The sequence below is a fragment of the Mastigoproctus giganteus genome, chromosome 11, assembly GCF_048544385.1.
Source record: "Mastigoproctus giganteus isolate SK-2022 chromosome 11, ASM4854438v1, whole genome shotgun sequence".
NCBI classification, from domain to species: domain Eukaryota; kingdom Metazoa; phylum Arthropoda; class Arachnida; order Uropygi; family Thelyphonidae; genus Mastigoproctus; species Mastigoproctus giganteus.
Genome location: NC_143585.1, coordinates 3018747 through 3039124, shown reverse-complemented (window position 1 = coordinate 3039124; position 20378 = coordinate 3018747). Strand labels below are relative to the sequence as shown.

The window sequence follows — 20378 nt, the reverse complement described above, 5'->3', positions numbered from 1 at the left end:
ACCCCTGCGGGACTTCATTGATAACTTTAGGCCATGAAGAGCAGTGGGCATTAATAATCGCCATGTCTCCTGCCACTCAACCATTCCTTTATCCATAGTAGCCACTTCCCCCTAATTCCTGTCTACTCCAATTTCTGCAGCTGTCTTTTGTACGGAATACTGTGGAAGCTTTACCGAAATCATAGTATATGATGCCATACAGTTTTTTTTTTGCATCCAGCTGCTTTATTACTATTTAATCGAGATCCTGTAAGAATATTCAAAATACAGGATCTTCTGTTAACTCATGCTGCTGTTATTGCTGTATAACTGTCAAAATGACCTTGCATATTCTTTAACTGCAGAGTTCATTAATTTTTCCTGAATAGAAGTTAAACTTACAGGTGTGTAATTACACACTTTACTCTTTGATCCTCCCCACCCTTTATGAAATGGAGAGATGTTTGCACATCTCCATTTCTAGGGAACTTCCTTGAATCCCAGGTTTCTCTCAGAATTATGGCCAAAGATTTGCTTATCTCTTTTACTGCTTCTTTTAATATAATTGGATAGATTTCATTACCCCAGATTCCTTATTTATTTTTAGCTCCAATAATTTATTTTCCACTTTCATCTCAGTTATTAAAAAATCATTTAGCTCCAAGTTATAACTTGCTAATTTCTAAAAACTTTTTGTATGAAATGTAAATGCAAAATATTTACTGTTTGTCAGCAAACTGAACAGGATCATCAGTAGAGATGCAGCCCATAAATAGTGGACTGATATGGTATATCCCTTTCCTTCTGGTGTTAACATAAGCAGAGTACTTTTATTTTTTTATTTTATTTTATTTTTTGTAATCTGCAATAACCTACCTAACCCCACTTAGTAATATAATTTCATAATTTGTATGTAGTGTAGATTTCATCCCACTAGTCTTTATCAGCTCATCTGACATCCGAATAAGAACAGTACCACCTTTTGGTATAAAAATACGTAGGCTGATCAAATATATCCAATCATATGAAAAGAAGCAGCAAAAGAAATGAGCAGGCCTTTGGCAATAATTATGAGGGCATCCTTGGATTTAGGGGAGTCCCTATAGATTGGAAATGTTTAAGTGTTTCTCCCATGCACAAAGGAGTTCAAAGGATGAAGTGAGTAATTATAGATCTGTAAGCTTGATTTCTGTTCCAGGAAAAATAATGGAGTCAGTGGTTAAAGTAGTATCGCAATGTCATATCAACAACAATGGAGTTATATGGAAATCACAGAATGGATTTGTTACAGGGAGGTCTTGTCTGATCAATCGGATTAACTACTGTGACACAGGAACAAAGAACCTAGCTGAAAAGAATAATTTTGACATGATATACTTAGATTTCACCAAAATTTTTGGCACAGTTTCATGTGAAAGATGGCTGTACAAATTGGAGCAGTGAGGACTTAGGAGCAGGTTGCTCACATTGATAAAGGGATGGTTGAGTGGCAGGAGTTAGGGGGTGTTATTAATGAGCACTGCTCTTCTTGGACTAATGTTATTAGTGGACTACCTCAGGTTTCAGTCCTGGGTCCCTTACTGCTTTCATTGTTCTTTAATGATATTGATAAATGCAAATCAAGCTAAATGTTGAAGTTTTCAGTGATATAAAGGTTGACAGGGTGGTCAATGACAGAATTAAGACACTAATGTAACAAGATATAGAAAAATTAAGAAAATGGGCTGAAAAATGGCAATTGAGATTTAACATTGATAGATGTATGGTAATGCATATGGATGGCAGTGATCCCAGTTTAACATACTAATTTGTATGTTATTCTGTAGTTTGTATCGCACTCTGGATGGTGGAGAATGAAAAAGACCTAGTAGTATTTTGTAAAATCTAACATAAAGTTGCCTGAGAAGTGCAGACAGGCTACTAGAACAGCTCATAGGGTTCTGTCAATGGTATACAGGAATTTTCTAGTGGGGACAAGGAGGTGATTATGATCTACACCCTGAGTAATGCTTACAGGTATCTACTTGTTGGAACGAATGCAGAGAACAGTGATTAAAGAACTAATAATTGTTGGCTGCATAACATGAAAATCATTGGACTTTATGTGGAATGCTACATTATGTGGAATATAATGTAATGGTGCACCAAATAAAAATTATATTTTAGTGAAAATGGGTTAAATTCTTTATGAAGTTAATCAGTTTTATTATTTTGTTTTTTTCATTGAGTTAAAAAAGGATATGTGGATATGCTACTATTTTATTTAATTAGTTTATTGGATTAGATAAAGTTATAAGTTTTGTCTTAATCATTTGATATATCCAAAGCTACTCTTTAATTTAAATATTGGGATATTAGAGTAAAGTTTGTAATAACTTTACAATTTTCCTATCAACATACTAATATTGATGGTGGGAACGAGATTAGTTCGGTGCGGGCGAAGTTTTTACGGCTCCAGCTATTAGAGAAGTTTTTCTTAAATTTTTACCATTTTATTGACTAAATTGACATTAATTTATTTTCTAGAACTAGCTTTATATTCTTAGTTATGATACTTAGTTTATTTTGAACTTAGATAAAGATTTTGTGGGTTATTACTTAGTATTCGTAAAACATGTACCATTCAGAAATTGCCGCCATTGCGTAGTATCAATACAGAATAGCATTACGTATATCTCGAACTTGATAGTGTAAGGCATAACGTAAAACTAGATAGAGTAATACATAGCACTGTAGTAGGAATCTGTTAGCTCGGGTCCTTGAGGTTGTCACAGACATTCTCTCAGATATGCCAGACAAGCTGTACTTGCTGCCTGGGAGTCTAAAACGCTGATGGAACTGATATTAGGGTAACACTCAAGTCAAGTGGACCCAATTTCGGCGAAGTCCGGACGGTCTGTGACAGCCATATCCTCTGTCTACACCTTCACTATGGTGGGACTGTTAGTAATCCTGGGTATAACCTCCATGCACAAGTACATGGTGGGTGACCACCCAGGTGTGAACCAACGTAAGCAGGGGTCGAGGTGTGGTGCCCACACCACATGGAGGAATGCCGCCTATCTATGTTACCAGGCAGTACTAGGTGGTACATGACTCTCATCAACCGGTGCAATACCACCACTTTGCTTATTGGAGGCTTGAAGTGATGGAACCCATGTTTAGTCTCTAGAACTAAGTTCCGGTCAACCCTTCCCTATCTCTTCCATCATGCAGTATGATTGATGACTTTTGAGGTTATGATGAACATTGTGGCGAGATCCAATATTCCTTATATTTCGAGGGTACAGCTCTAAAACGGTGTACGCAGGCCGGCCGCTAGTTAGTACACCGGACCGAACCTATTAGTAACTCTCTAGGAGGCTTCCGGATCAGCTAGTGTATAATCTTGCTACCTCTACTCTGCCAGATGGTGACTGGAGGGAGTCCGAGTAGTATGTATGTGGGGAGCATTGTCGAGGCCACGTTATGTCAAGGATCTGGGTATATTCTTACCGTGTACGCCATATACAAAAATTTCATTACTTCATACAGCATGTCCCACACACTTTTTCTTACTATTGAACACACCATGAATTGTCAAACTATTAGAGCAAGCTTATCTGCGAAAAGATCTAAACCTCCCAAGCACTTCCTAATTCATTTCACAAATATACGTGGTCTCAATTCTAATCTCAACGATGTCCATTTCCACTTGCAGTCTGCTAAACCTCATGTACTTTTTCTGACAGAATCTCAGTTATCGGTTGATTCAAATACTGCCCATCTCAGTTGCCCAAATTATTCTGTATTATTCCTTTCGCCTCAAAGGTGGTACTTGTGCATATGTCCGTTCTGATATTCCCTGTCAGAGATTTCGCAATTTGGAATCTCCTCTCTTTGATCTTCTCTGGCTTAAAATCTCTCTACCTCATTGTGTCAAATTCATCTGTTGTCTCTACCGTTCTCCCAACTCTACTAATCACTTGGAGCTCTTTGACTTCCTCTCTTTGCAACTTGACTTTCTCCAGTCCAACTTTCCTAAGGGTGAGGTAATTTTCCTTCGTGATTTTAATATTTACAACTCTAGCTGGCTTCCTTTTTCTAGTCATACCGACCCAGCTGGTCGAGATGCTGAGGCTTTTGCAATTACTAATGATCTTGCACAGATTGTTCATTTACCTACAAGAATACTGGACAATCCTAATCATACAGCCAATACACTTGATCTTTTTCTCACAAACAACCCTTCTAAGTACACGGTCGATGTGAGAGGTCCTTTAGGCACTTCAGATCACAACTTGGTGATTGTCTCTTCTCCAATGGAACCTTTATCTCAGGGCTATTCCCAACCTCGTGTTGTTTGGCATTACAAGAATGCAAAATGGGATGATCTGCGAGACTTCTTTTCTTCTTTTCCTTGGCCGGATTACTGTTTCAAAACTTCTGATGTCAACATTTGCTCAGATTGTGTCAGCGAAATTATTCTTGCAGGAATGGAATCCTTTATCCCACACTCCACTTTAAAATCTCATCCTTTAAATAAACCTTGGTTTTCCAATAAATGTGCTAAGGCTGTTCAAGAGAAGAATGTTGCATATCGTAATTGGCTTGTTTCTAATTCTCCAGTTTCATTTTCTGCCTACACCAAAGCTCGCAACAATTGTAAAGCAGTTATTAATCAGTCCAAACTAGAGTTTGAACAGGCTAAGAGTAGAAAACGTGCTTCTTGCCCTAATGGTAGCCGAGCATTATGGTCTCTTGCCAAAGCTATTGGTCGCAACTTTTGCCCATCTCTGCTCCCACCTCTGTCCAAACCAGATGGTTCTGTTGTCACTTCAGCCAAGGATAAAGCTGACCTGCTAGCATCCCATTTTTCTTCCAACTCATGTATTAATGATCTTGGTAAAACACCTCCCACTATTCCCAACACGCTCCATTCAATGCCTCCTGTGGTATTCCGTCAAAAGGATGTCAGAAGGATTTTGACGAATCTTGATGCTAAGAAAGCTCCAGGTACCGATGGTATTTCTCCACTTGTTCTCAAAACCTGTGCGCCTGAACTTACTCCTATTCTTTGCCGCCTTTTTTCACTTTCTTATTCCAAAGGTGTTTTTCCTTCTGCTTGGAAATTTGCTCATATCCAGCCAGTTCCTAAAAAGGGTGACAAATCCCTCCCATCCAATTATCGTTCCATTACAATTACTTCTACTCTTTCTAAAGTAATGGAGAAAGCAATTAACCGCCAACTCTTAAACTACCTAGAAACCTTCAGTCTGATCAACGATCGCCAGTATAGATTCTGTCAGTGTCGATCCACTGGTGATATTCTTGCTTATGTTACCCATTTATGGACTAATTCAATGGAAAGGTTCGGTGAAACACAAGTAGTTGTCTTTGTGTTGCTAGGTGCAGAGAATATGAAGAAAAAATGGCCACTCAGTATTCTGATGGGAGGTCTATGAGGGCTTGAAGAGTAAAATGGAGGCCCATCAAGTTCTCAGCTGCTGAACTCAATGCCAGAGCACTTTAATGCACCAGGCAACCTTCAGGGCAGAATGCGCTGGTCCCACAGAAGCTAGTTATTGTTGGTGACTCAATTGTCAGGGAAACAGGAAATATATTGTGCAACAAGGATAGGTGGAATAGGATCAGGGTGTGTCTGAGAGGGGCAAAAGTTGATGATGCTGTAGGGAGATATCATCTTTTAAGGGCACAAAAGGTGATATCATTGTACACTTTGGCACTAATGACATTAAATGTAGGAGATCTGTGGATTTATTAAGCAAGTACAGATCAATGCTGAAAAAAAAGTCATGAGTTAGGGTTAAATTTGAAAGTGTCAGAATTCCTGCACAGACACGATAGGAGGAAGTATATGATGAGAGCCTTGTCAATCAATTCAGTCCTGGAGAGATCGTGCAGGGCTCATGGAGTAGAATTTTCCTCAGCGTGGTCTGTGCTTGTTAACAGGAGAGATTGCTTCTACAGGAATGGGATACACTTAAATAGAAGGGGAGCAAGAATATTTGCTGATGCTATCAAGGTAATGTTAGGTGGGTCGGGAAAACTGCTAGCTTGGGGGGGGGGATTCACAGAATAATAGATTAACAGTAGCCGTAGACAGATGTGGAAATGATTCTTGCACTGCTTCTATTGGAATGAGCAGCAGCTCAGCCAGTTGCTGGGGATTTCAGGAACTGCTGGGGGTCATGAAACAAGTAAATACATGGGCTGTGTTAAGATTAACTAAGAGTAAGAACAGGTGCATGTATACCTGCATGTACATCAATGCTAGGAGTATAGTAAATAAATTTGATGAATTTGAAGTGCTGGTTAAGATATCCAAGATGGATGTTTGTAGGATATCAGAGACATGATGCTACTGAGATATAAGGGATACAGAATTGGAATTTGGAGAGTACAATGTGTACAGAAAGGATAGACAGGATAGGAAGGGAGGTTATGCTGTTAGTTAAGAAACACAAAACCTAAGGAAGTTGACATAGATCAGTGCAATGTTGAGTCAGTTATGTGTGACATAAGCACTGGGAAAGCAAACATGAGAGTAGGAGTTTGTTAAAGGCCTAATGACTCTGATGAACACAGTGAACAATTATACAGAGAAATAGAGTGGGCCAGTAAATCAGTGTGTCTTATAATGGGGGATTTTAACTTCCCATATATAGACTGGAACTTGAGTTGGTCACTCGCACACTAGCAAGGCTTTTGTGGATTTATTGAATATTGTTTTCTACAACAGCATGTTAGAGAGGCAACAAGAGGAAGAGAGGCAACAAGAGAGAATACTCTTGATCTGATTATCGGCAGTGATTATTAAGAATTTACACATAAAGGAACCACTAGGTGCCAGGGATCACAGTGTACTGATGTGGGATTTACTTAAAGATGTAACTACAATCAGGGGTAAAGGGAAGGGTTTTTGCTTTTGTAAAGGCAACTGCAGTGGTCTCAGATTTTTTACATTCTATACAGTGGGACCAACTATGATGTTACCAACAGCAATTTCTAAATGGGAAGCATTCAAGGAAGTAATTTTGAAAGATAATAGGCTTTTTGTTCCAACTAAGAAATATGGCTAGGTTTATGCGCAAGTGGATGTCAGATGAAGTAATGAGACTCGTGGCACAGAAGAAAAATGCATGAGATGCACATAAATTATCAGGTGACACAGAAGCCTATGGTAGATACAGTCTAGTCTATAATCAAGTCACAAAGGAGGTTAGGTAAGCGAAAGCAGATTATGAAAAATCTTAGGCAAAGGATGTAAAAAAAAAAAAAAACCCCAGCAAAGGCTTCTTTATTTATATAAACTCTAAAAAAAAAGGGGATGAATCAGATTGGTATCCTTGATATCAACAGTTTGAGTGTAGATGATCATTCTCAGATGGCTGCTGAACTAAATGAGTTGTTCCACAGGATTCCTTCTGTTTTAACGTGTATGCTTGCCTAAACAACCTTCTCTATGAATAACTCAGCTTCTGACAAGGCTGCACGCTAATGTGTTTCCAGAAGGCCTGGGTTACAAATGAAAGTCAAGTAGTTGGATTAGGACCAGGGTATGTCTGCCAGGGGCAAAGGTTGATGACGTAGAGCGAATATCATCTTTTAAGGGCACAAAAGGTGATATAGTTGTACACATTGGCACTAATGATATTAAGAGTAGGAGATCGGCAGAATTACTTAACAAGTACAGGTCACTGTTGAACAAAAGCCGAGAATTAGGGTTGAATTTGAAAGTGTCTGCAATTCTGCCCAGACACGATAGGAGGGAGTATATGATGAGAGCCTTATCGATCAATTCGGCCCTGGAAAGATTGTGCAAGGCTCAAGGGGTAGAATTTTTTTCAGCCTGGACTGTACTTGTTAACAGGAGAGATTGCTTCTACAGGGATGGGATACACTTAAATAGAAAGGGTGCAAGAATATTTGCTGATGCTATCGAGGCAGTGTTAGGTGCGTCGAAAAACTGCTAGCTTGGGGGGAGACAAAGACCAGTAGATTGACAGTAGCCACTGGCAGAGGTGAAAGAGATTCTTGCACTGCTTCTATTAGAATGAGCAGAAGCCTGAAAAACAAGATGCATGATATTTCAGAGACTGCTGGCAGCCATTGCGGTACAAGTAAACACATGGGTTGTGTTAGGGTAGCTAAGAATAGAAACAGGTGCAGGTATACTTGCGTGTACACCAATGCTAGGAGTTTAGTAAATAAATTTGATGAATTTGAGGTATTGCTCAAAACATCAAAGGCAGATATTGTTGGGATATCAGAGACGTGGTGTCACACAGATATAAGGGATGCAGAACTGGAATTTGGGGAGTACAACGTCTACAGAAAGGATAGACAGGATAGGAAGGGGGGGGTTATGCTATTAGTTAAGAAACACATAAAAACCAAGGAAGTGAAGCCAGTCGACATCGCTGGACAGTGCAGTGTTGAGTCAGTTTGGTGTGACATAAGCATTGGGAGATCAAAATTGAGAGTAGGAGTGTGCTATAGGCCTAATGACTCTGATGAGTATAATAAGAAACTGTACAGGGAAATAGAGTGGGCCAGTAAATCAGAGAGTCTTATAATGGGAGATTTTAATTTCCCAGATATTGACTGGAATTTGGGGGCTGGTTACTCACACACTAGCAGGGCTTTTGTGGATTTATTGGATGATTGTTTTCTACATCAGCATGTTCGGGAGGCAACTAGAGGGAGTAATACTCTTGATTTGATTATCAGCAGTGATTCTTCATGCATTAAGAATCTGCAGATAAATGAACCACTAGGTGGCAGTGATCACAGTGTGCTGAAGTGGGATTTACTCAAAGAGGTAACTACCATTAGGGGTAAAGGGAAGGGTTATTGCTTCCGTAAAGGCGACTTCGATGGACTGAGACAGTATTTAAATTCTATACAGTGGGACCAACTGATGATGTTACCAACAGCAAATTCAAAATGGGAAGCATTCAATGAACTTATCTTGGAAGCTACTAGGCTTTACATACCAACTAAGAAATATTGTTCAAGGTTTAGGCCAAAATGGATGTCAGATGAACTAATGAGGCATATGGCAGAGAAGAAAAATGCATGGGATACTTACAAATTAACACATGACACAGAAGCCTATGATAGATACAAGTTGATATGCAACCAAGTTACAAAGGAGGTTAGGCAGGCGAAGGCAGATTACGAGAAATCCTTGGCAAGGGATGCAAAGAAAAAACAGCAGAGTTCTTTACTTATGTAAACTCTAGAAGGAAGGGGATGAATCAGATTGGTCCACTTGATATTAATGGGTCAACTGTTGATGATCCTGTTCAGGTAGCTAACAAACTAAATGAATATTTTGCATCGACATTCACACATGAGGAGTTATTCAGCGAGGGGAATGCCAGAGGTGTATTCAACTCTAGCAGTGAGCTACAGAACCTTGAAATAACTGGGAGTAAAGTGGAGGAGAAATTGTTGAAGATAAACACAAGAAAGGCACCCGGTGTGGATGGGATCTATCCAGTTATATTAAAGGAGGCAGCAAAGGAAGTAAGCAAACCCTTAGCCATAATTATGAGAGCTTCCTTGGACTCACGGGAGGTACCCATAGACTGGAAATGTGCAAATGTGACCCCAATTCACAAAGGAGGATCAAAGGCTGACACAAGTAATTATAGACCTGTAAGCTTAACTTCTGTTCCAGGAAAATTAATGGAGGCACTGGTTAAAGAAGCACTGCAGGATCATTTAGACAAGACTTCAGTTATAGCTCGGACACAGCATGGTTTTGTTAAGGGGAAGTCTTGCCTGACCAATTTGATTGGATACTATGATGCAGTCACCAAAGAACTGGATGCAGGGAATAGCTTTGATATTATATACGTGGATCTTAGAAAGGCTTTTGATACTGTTGCACATGGAAGACTGCTACACAAATTGGAGCAGTGTGACATTGGAGGCAAATTGCTGCTATGGATAAAGGGGTGGTTGAGGGGGAGAAGACAGAGAGTGGTAATCAATGGACACTGCTCATCGTGGACTAATGTTATTAGTGGAGTCCCTCAGGGCTCAGTGTTGGGTCCATTATTGTTTTCTGTATTTATAAATGATATGGATGATGGTATATCAAGCTTTATGTCCAAGTTTGCAGACGATACAAAGGTTGGCAGGGTTGTCAAGGACACTACTGACACTATGCTGCTGCAACAGGATCGGGAAAGGTTGAGCAGATGGGCTGAGAGGTGGCAAATGAAGTTTAACATTGACAAATGTAAAGTACTACACATGGGAAACGGCAACCCCAGAGCAACGTATCAACTCTGTGGTACTACACTGACAGTGGTAGAGAATGAAAGGGACTTGGGGGTGGTTGTGCAGGCAGATATGAAGTTCTCTGAGCAGTGCAGACGGGCTGCAAGAGTAGCTCATGGAGTATTGTCAATGATATACAGGAATTTTTCCAGCAGGGATAAGGAGGTGATTATTCCCTTGTATAAGGCAATGGTCAGGCCACACCTAGAGTACTGTATACAGGTCTGGAGGCCTCATTTCAAGAAGGATGTAGAGCTGCTGGAACGAGTACAGAGAAGGGCAACAAGATTAGTGAATGGAACAAAGGGGTGCTCTTACGAAGAAAGGCTTAAGTTTTGCAAATTACAGTGTCTGTAGACTAGGCACCAGCGAGGTGATCTGATAGAGGTGTATAAAGCCTTGAATGGTTTGAGCATGCTCAATGCTGATGGGATTCTTCCTCTAGCTCAGAATAATCACCTGAGAGGGCATAAATTCAAATTGAGGAAAGACAGATGTAGGATAGACGTGCGGAAATTTGCCTTTAGCCAGCGTGTGGTTGGTTGGTGGAACAGACTTCCATCCCTTGTCGTAAAAGTTGATAGTCTAAATAAGTTTAAGGCTCAGCTGGACAGGTATTTTGAACGAACAGAGGGGTGAAGTGGAAGTGGTTTCTTTTTTTTTTTTTTTTTATTTATTTATTTTATTTATTTTTATTTTTTTTTTTTGGCTGATGCTGCATAAGCTTGCTTTCTTGCATCAAATGCCTCTACTAATGCTAAATGCTAATGCTAAAGACAAAATCTTGCACCCTCAAGCCCACTCAGACTTAATTAAGAGTAAGCCCACAGCATCAAGATCGCATTGTGATTAACTCAAAGGTTCTCCTTAAGGTGATCCTTGAGCCCGCATAACTCCAACTCAAAAACTACTCAATAATTATATAAATTATGTGTCAGAAGAATTGTCACAAGGCAAAATGATCAACAAAACAAGATTTATTAAACTTATAAGTATACAAAAGAGTACAATAGAACCATTAAATAGTTTAGATTAATTAGTATGTGATTATTAGGTAATTTAACTGAATACAAGCAGTATCTTGCTGATAGCAGTATTACAGTTTTGTAATGTTCTTCATGTGGCTTTTCAGCTAATGAATTTACACTCTGTGATGACAGTTATGTCATACAATTGTTCCATTAATGGAATAAGAATCATCTGTCAACATAATAATTACAATTAGTATTAAAACAACTAATTGGACAATTCGTGCTTACTGTTAACTTCTAACTATAAAAATAGATATACATTTGTCTGAATGATTTTAATGAGAAGAGAGGTTAGTGCGTGTGAATTAAAGGCAGTGGGAAAATATGATTAACTTCAAGTGATTAGGTTATGTTGTTTAAGAAAAACTCACTTACCAACAAAATGTCTTTCTTTCTTGGCGCTCCTCGGTACTACCGTCTGATCCATAATTACGACTTTTGGCTATCTTCTTTCTTTCTCTCTCTGCCGACTTAATCTTTCACTTTGCTTCTTGAATCCGCTCTCTAACTTTTTCAACACCAAATCTCACGAAATCTACGTTACGACTGGCAAGAACTCTCCTTTTTCCACCTCGAAAACCCGCAACCTACCGTAAGACTGTCCAAAGAAAAAGATCTCTTTTCTTTCCCCTTTTTCATATAAATACCTCTGGTTTTTCCCTCTTAATTTACCCTGACCTGTTCTGAGATCACCAGGTCAATAAAGCTGGGCAAAGAACTTCATTTGGGGACTGTCAACTTTGTGAATTGTCACCACTAAAAATGAAATATTGTGAGAAGAAAGGAAATACCATGTTTGTGTAAGGCAGTTTCTTTTGTTTTAAAATCGCCTCATCAAACATAAATCAATATGCTTTTTAAGAACGGAATTTTATTAGTCATTGGGTTTATTAGTTTCGATTTCGTAAGGGATTATGTTCTGATTTCTCATGCTCTTCTGTCAAAGTCACAATCTGCTCTTTTCGCTTGTGAGCAATTAAGCATACGCGAACTGGACTGCCCTTTACATCGAGGAGAGGGGTGACTGACGTCATTTAATTGTTCTGGGCACTAAACGCGGTGTATCGTTTCTTCAACCACAACTTCCCCCGGGAAGCGACCGACTGCCGTTACGAAACCTAAAGTTAAACTAGTTCATTCCATCAGATTAATTGTATAGACCGTGGAAAAAAGTATAGGACATTTTAAGGAATAAATGCTTCTAAGAAACAGGTGAAAGGGTTAAAAAATGATAGCATTTTTTAACACTTTAACAGAGTATTTTGCATCTATATTCACACATGAGGAGTTATTCAAGGAGGAGAGGGGCAGATGTTTATCAAATTCTGACAGGGAGTTAAAGATTTTGTAATAACTGAGAGCAAAGTGGAGGAGAAATTGTTGAATTTAAACATAAGAAAGGCACCTGGGGTAGATTGGATTTATCCAGTTATATTAAAGGAGACAGCAAAGGAAGTAAGCAAATCCTTAGCCATAATTATGAGAGTATCCTTGTACTCGGGGGAGGTCCCCACGGACTGGAGATGTGCAAATGTGTCTCCAATTCACAAAGGGGGATCAAAGGGTGACATGAGTAATTACAGGCCCGTTAGTTTGACTTTTGTTCCAGGGAAAATAATGGAGTCACTCGTTAAAGAAGCATTGCAGGATCATCTGGTCAAGACAGCAGTAATAATTCAGACACAGCATGGGTTTGCCAAGGGGAAGTCTTGTCTGACCAATTTGATTGGATACTATGATGTGGTCACAAAGGAACTGGATGCAAAAAAAGAATTTTGATATCATACTTGGATTTCAGGAAAGCTTTTGATACTGTTGCACATCGAAGACTGCTGTATGAATTGGAGCAGTATGGCATTAAGGGCAAATTGCTGCAATGGATAAAAGGAGGGTTGAATGGGAGAAGATAGAGTGGTAATTAGTGAGTACTGCTTTATGTGGACTAATGTTATTAGTGTTGTCCCTCAGGGTTCAGTGTTGGGCCCATTGTTGTTTTGTATATTTATCAATGATATTGATGAAGGTATATCAATCTTAATGTTAAAGTTTACAGATGTTACAAAGGTTGGCAGGGTTGTTAATAACAGTAATGACAATATGTTGCCGCAATAGGAACTGGAAAACTTGGGTTAATGGGCTGAGAAGTGGCAACTGAAGTTTAACATTGACAAATGCAAAGTACTGCATATGAATAGCAGTAACCTCAGAGAAATATACCAACTATATGTCATTACTCACGGTAGTGGAAAATGAAAGAGACCTGGGGTAATTGTGCAGTCAGATATGAAGTTTTCTGAGCAGTGCAGACAGGCTGCCAGAGTAGGTCATGGGGTGTTGTCAATGAGATACAGAATTTTGCAAGCAGGAAGAAGGTGATCATCATACCCTTGTATAAGGCAATGGTCAGTCCACACCTTGATATACGTACAGGTCTGGAAGCCTCATTTTAGGAAAGGTGTAGAGTTGCTGAACGAGTACAGAGAAGGGCAACAAGGCTGGCGAGGGGAACAAAGGGGTGCTCTTATGAAGAAAGGCTTAGATTCTGCAAATTGCAGCTCTGGAGACTAGACACCTGCAAGACGATCTGATTGAGGTGTATAAGGCCTTGAATGGATTGAACAGGCTGAATGCTGATGATGGGATTCTTCCTTTTGCTCAGATTACAAACCTGATGGGACATAGATTCAGTTGTAGAATACATTTGTGGAAGTTTGCCTTTAGCCATCAGGTAGTTGATTGCTGGAACAAACTTGAATCTGTTTTTATGGAAGTTGATAGCTTAAATAAATTCAAGGAAGAACTAGACAAACATTTGGAATGAATGGATCAGTGAAATGGGAAGCGTTTTTTTTTTTTTTTTGGGCTAATCGTGTATAAGCTTGCTTTCTTGCATCATGTGCCTCTATTAATGCTAATATTAATTAATCAATCAACTAATTAAAATAGTATTTGTGTGCTAAAATGTGATTTTCTTTTTTTCATTGGATTTTGTCTCATTTATTTTTGTACTAACTTAGATTTTTTTTTTTATTTTTTTACATGAAATATTAAGAATGAATTAATTAAATATGCATGTTATGTATACAGTGACATCAATGTATTGCTTATTGGCGATCCTTCTGTTGCAAAGTCACAGCTTCTCCGTTATGTCCTTCACACAGCTCCACGAGCTATTCCAACCACAGGTCGAGGCTCTTCAGGGGTTGGTCTTACTGCTGCCGTTACTACTGACCAGGAAACAGGTTAAGATATTGGATTGTAATTAATTAATTTACAATATAGTCTGTTTATACATATCAGAGATGTATTTTGATATTCATTAATTATTATTAGAAAATGCAGTTGTAATTTGAATAATATAGTCATATAGAACAATCATATAGCGTCCTCAAAGAGGAAGCCATTATATGATTGTTCTGCCTTTCAGCTTTATTTATTGTATTGTTGGCATGTCGGTCCACGTTCTGATGAAATTAGATTGTAAGCAGAGTTTATCAGTTTGACTACAAAGGTTTGAAACATTTTCCCAAACTAAATGTAATTTGTTCATAAGTCGTGATCTTAGTTAATCACCTTTTATAATGAAGTGTGTAATTGTTATTAAGGAAATTCTAATTTCTGCCATAAAATTTTATGTAAAATGGGAATATTCATTCTTTTGTTTCTTCTGTTTGGGTCTAGAATTAACATTTAAATAATAGTATATTGATAAAGGATCCTAGTAATACTAATGGGAAACACTACACTAGAGGTTAGTCAGTTTTTAATTTTTTGGACTGTCTTCATTTAGATCTTATTTTAAAATATTTTATGACTGCTTTTATTTCTGAAGCTCATAATTACCAATTGAAATAGTAGATTTATATTATAACTGTTAGACTATTTAACAGTAATAAAGTTCATGAAACCAGTTCTTACTAGTTTTGTATATGTATTAAAGTCTTATGTAGGGCATCTATACAGTGCTAATTTGTTCTCGGCATTTGAATCTGTTATTGGTAGTTTTATATAGGCTATCAAGTTTGCATAGTGGTTCAAAACCACTATGCAAACTATCCAGCCTGTAGATCTGTCTGTAAAACTTGTCTTGGAATGTGAAATTTTTTAGATATGTAGATTGCCTAATTGTAGTGCCAGAGCATAATCTGGCTGATCTGATGTAGAGAACCAAACAGCTTTCTCTTTTCTGATTTGACTAAAGTTCTGTAGAATATATATCAATGCCATTTGATTATTCTGGACATCTGTCATTCAAGGATTAATGGATATTAAACATCCACAGTACAGGTTATAGTTTACCAGAGAAGGCGAGGCTGAAAATTCATTTTTTTTTTTAGTCTCAACACCAGTAAAGGTGCTATTATGGTTCTTTAACAAGCACTGGGCAGTACTTTTTTATGCATTTCTTATGATCTCCTTTCTATGAAAAAATCAGTTTTTCAAGTAAAGACTAACTTCGGTATGTTTTTATGGTTTTTGTGCATGCCTGTTCATTGCTAGAGAAATTTAGGCTGTGAGGTGTCAGCGTGTTGTGTGTGCAATAGCACATATTTCTTGGTTGGTTTGCCTGTTTGCCAAATGAAGAATCCAAGTTAATAGGAGATAAAGCCATGGAACAAGACTGATTAATAAACTCAGCCACACATTGTGAAATATTAATAAAAGTTCCTCCTCACTTGCTGGGATTCAAACTCAGAATCAGGTCAATTGTGTAGCAGTCATAACCTGCGAGGACTACATTTTTGCATATTAATACATTAGCTGTGCAAAATAGACTTAAATGGGATAATATGTCTTGGTTATCCCTAATATTATAATGTTTGTTGTTAATATGTTATATTTCATTACACATTAAAGCACAGTTAATTTCAATTAGAAGTTGATAAAATTGAATTAAATGGTACATAAATATCATTAACTATATAGTATCGGTGTAAATACACCATAGTTAACAGAGGCGCCTCCGTAGCCAGGTGGGAAGGAGCAGCAGTGCATAGCACACGCTTCTTGATTAGACCGGGGTTCGAGCCCGTCACCACCAAATACGGAGGATGCGGAAAGGTCATGGAATGACCACCGCATATTCCCGGAGCAATATGGCCTTAGTTGCTAATGCTCCTAAAAACCAAACAACAACAACAACCATAGTTAACCCATATATTTGAACTACGTATGTAGCGTAGAGGCATCGTTTTAATTGTATCTCATAATGTGGTTGCCTTCACAACGAGATAGCTACTATTGCATTACTTCAAATAAATAACGCTTCTCTAGTAGAGAAGACTACTGTTATTTATTTTCAGCGGTACCACCACCCAGACGATCGTTTCGAAGCTGTTTGTATGTATGTGAATATCTACTCGATTATCCACTTGTCCCTATTAGACTTAGAAAAGCAAAAAGTAGAGGGAAAGTTATAGTAGGAGCGGAAGAGGAAGCGAAACGATGCAGAAGAATGAAAGGGACAGTAACTCCGTCAACTCACACCACTCAAAAACTCATAAATTCCTCCAATAGGCAACGCTTCTCCAGTAGAGAAGACTGTTGTTACCTATTCTCGGAAACTCCGTGATTATCCAGCTTCCCTGGCGACCGTTTCAAGACTCTTGGTCTATCATCAGTGGGTGGGCAGGTACCCAGGTAATAAAACAAGCCATCACAGTTGCGAAGTTATATCCACATTATGAGAGATGCCAAAAGGGTGTGGTGGTAATGTATTTGGAAAATTAAATGCACAGGGCATAATCCTTACGGGTTTTGATAATTAACTATATACTATATTAACTATATTATTAACTATATTAGAAACTAAATAGTAATGCAATAGCAGCTATCTCGTTGTGAAGGCAACCACATTATGAGATACAATTAAAACGATGCCCTCTACGCTACATATGTAGTTCAAATATATGGGTTAACTATGGTGTATTTACACCGATACTATATAGTTAATTATCAAAATCCATAAGGATTATGCCCTGTGCATTTAATTTTCCAAATACATTACCACCACACCCTTTTGGCATCTCTCATAATGTGGATATAACTTCGCAACTGTGATGGCTTGTTGTATTACCTGGGTACTTGCCCGCCCACTGATGATGAAGCCGCACAGCTTTGAAACGATCGTCTGGGTGGTGGTACCGCTGAAAATAAATAACAGTAGTCTTCTCTACTAGAGAAGCGTTATTTATTTGAAGTAATGCAATAGTAGCTATCTCGTTGTGAAGGCAACCACATTATGAGATACAATTAAAACGATGCCCTCTACGCTACATACGTAGTTCAAATATATGGGTTAACTATGGTGTATTTACACTGATACTATATAGTTAATTATCAAAACCCATAAGGATTATGCCCTGTGCATTTAATTTTCCAAATAAATATTGTAAAAATAAAAAAAAAAGTAATGGTAATGGGCTTTTTTTTTTTTTCTAATTCTGATTTGATTTTTGACAATTATTTCAAGATAATGTTGAGCATACAATTCAAAGTAAGAAAAAAATATATATATATATTTAAATGTTACTAATGTACAAACTTTTTCATTCAAAATTTTTCAGATGATTCCAGCATTATCTTTGCCATTTATTTAAGCAGTGACAAAAGTTAATACTGGTGCTTTAGATAAAATACTATATAAAAATTATTAAAAATTTATTAAGATGCTTAATAAAAGAAAACTTTATTTTATATAGCTTGCCTTCAAAATTTTCTAAAAGGCTGACAGATTTAGCCTGCCTTTCAGGAAGATATTGGTTTTACCGGTATGATGATTTTTTTAGAGGGAGGGACTGTCTAAAAGATATAAGACAGATGGTAGTCATAATTGGATATTCTTTGGTGTAGCAAGTGGAGTTTCTCAGGGACACTACTGGTATCTTTCCTATTTGTAATTGTTCTTAATGATAGTACAGTCAGTCCTCGTATAGCACGATAGTTGTGTTCCTAGAAACCCTCGTGCAATATAAACAACAGGTCCTATGGGAAAAATAGGGTTTGGTGCCGACTACCCAAGATTGAACACACATTTGTAACCAAAACATTACCAAACACAATAAATAATTGTAATAAAATACTTACGTATTTTATTACGACTATTACGTAATGAAATATTGCTAATGCTTTTGCTTCTATCGTAAAAAAACTTGTTTTTTGTTTCATTTTCTATCCAAACAGATGACAGCCGTTCCATCTCTTCCAATTCTTTGTGTCTTAATCTAATGGATTTTAATTACACTTTGAGTTGTTTCTGCTATGAAAGTTGTTTTTATTTTCTCTGCATTCTTTGTAATTCTCAGCGTTGTCTCACATAGGTCTGTAGCACGTGCAATATCACATGGTCTTTCATTTCACTTAAAGCGTTTCACAATTTCATATTTTTTCTCTATCGACAGAGGCAGACTGGCCATAAGCCGTACCGGGAAAATCCCGGTGGGCTGGAGGCTGGTGTGATTTTGGCCATAAACCATAGTATGAGGCCACTATAAATTTTCACGGGTAAGAATTTTTGATCCAGTCTGCCTGTTTATCGATATTGCTTTTCTTTTTCTCTCTGAATTTTCAGTGTCTTCACCAGGACACTTCTTTTTCACACCTTTTAAGTATTTTACTCATTTTTAGAGAATAAACACAATTACAAAACGAGGAGGCACGCTTGATACACATAAACAAAGCTGCGCGCGTGTAGCAGCTGAATAAACAACACCGTAAAGGCAGAGATACACTATTAACACCTCACATTTTACTAAAGCACATTTCTGGAGGTCACTACCATAAAACAATAAAAACAATTTCCAGTTGCGTTCCTGCTAGTGGAATCTGTTATAAACTGGTAGTAAACTCGATCTAATTGCATTTGCGATTATACCGATTGCTGGAATTGTGTTGGTTTTTACGTTATTATGGTGAAATGTGTTTCCCCTTCACTGATATAAAAAACATAAATACATTTTCAGAATCTTCTCTTCATTCCTATCGTGTTGCATTCGGTTGGGGTGATTCTGCGTTCGACTGCCATTTCTTGTGAACACAAAGGCGAATCGTGCATAAGCAAATTCAGTTCGTGTTATATAAGATATCGTTCCCCTATTTATAAATCGTGTATGACCGAATTCGTGTAGTGCAAACACGTTATACGAGGACTGACTGTACAGGGGAAGAAGCTCACATTTTTCTATCTCATTTTTCCTTCAAATATTCAAAGTTTGCTGATGATTTGAAGGGGAAAAAAATTCCTGTTTATTGAACTTTTGTGGAGCTTGGATTTTTACCAGCTGAAATGTTGTTATATTTCTTAGGTGACAGGCGATTAGAAGCTGGAGCTATGGTCCTAGCTGATCGAGGAGTTGTGTGTATTGATGAATTTGACAAAATGTCTGACATTGATAGGACAGCCATTCATGAGGTTATGGAGCAAGGAAGAGTGACCATTGCTAAAGCTGGAATACATGCAAAATTGAATGCACGTTGCAGTGTTTTGGCAGCGGCTAATCCAGTGTATGGAAAGGTGTGTTTTTTTCTTTGAAAGTTTTAAATTAAAATGTAGGATAAATGAAATTGATATTGTCAATAACTACACACTAGAAACACATGGAAACCATTTCTTTGGCATTGTTCATATGGATTAAAGTTGTTACAATATCTATTTAAATTCTTGTAATAATATTCATTATATAATTTTGAAACTATTTTGGCTATTTACTTACTTTAAGTTCCTGTGAATAAAAATTTAAAAGGAATGCTTTAAACCCTGTGTTCACAATAAAAGCAATGTCTGTAATTTTCTTTTTGCTGCTAGTATTTTAATATATTTTTTAACCAGTAATCTCTATGTACATTATACCATCATGCCTTTTTAATCAATTTTCTACAGAAAGGGCTTGTTAAAAAAAACAAAAAAAAAAAAGCCAGGCTAGACCATAGTATATAATCTACAGAGCAAAAACCTCCTAAAGTTACCTTTATGTAGTGCATACTGATTAACCAGGCATATAAAATAATTGGAAACCACTTAAGAAGAAGAAGAAACAAATACCTTTTATAGATGTGTGAGTGAAAGAAATCATT

The 20378-nt window shown here is 37.7% G+C and overlaps 1 protein-coding gene across 2 annotated transcripts in view; it reads left to right on the top strand.

The window, feature by feature from the left end:
• Positions 1-20378, top strand: part of Mcm3 (minichromosome maintenance 3) — a 180250-nt gene that overhangs the window by 67252 nt on the left and 92620 nt on the right. For both annotated transcript variants that reach the window (XM_090385070.1, XM_090385069.1), the window contains exons 9-10: positions 14394-14548; positions 19610-19818. In XM_090385070.1, coding sequence (XP_090241196.1) covers positions 14394-14548; positions 19610-19818 — 364 coding nt within the window. The remainder of the gene's footprint in view (positions 1-14393; positions 14549-19609; positions 19819-20378) is intronic.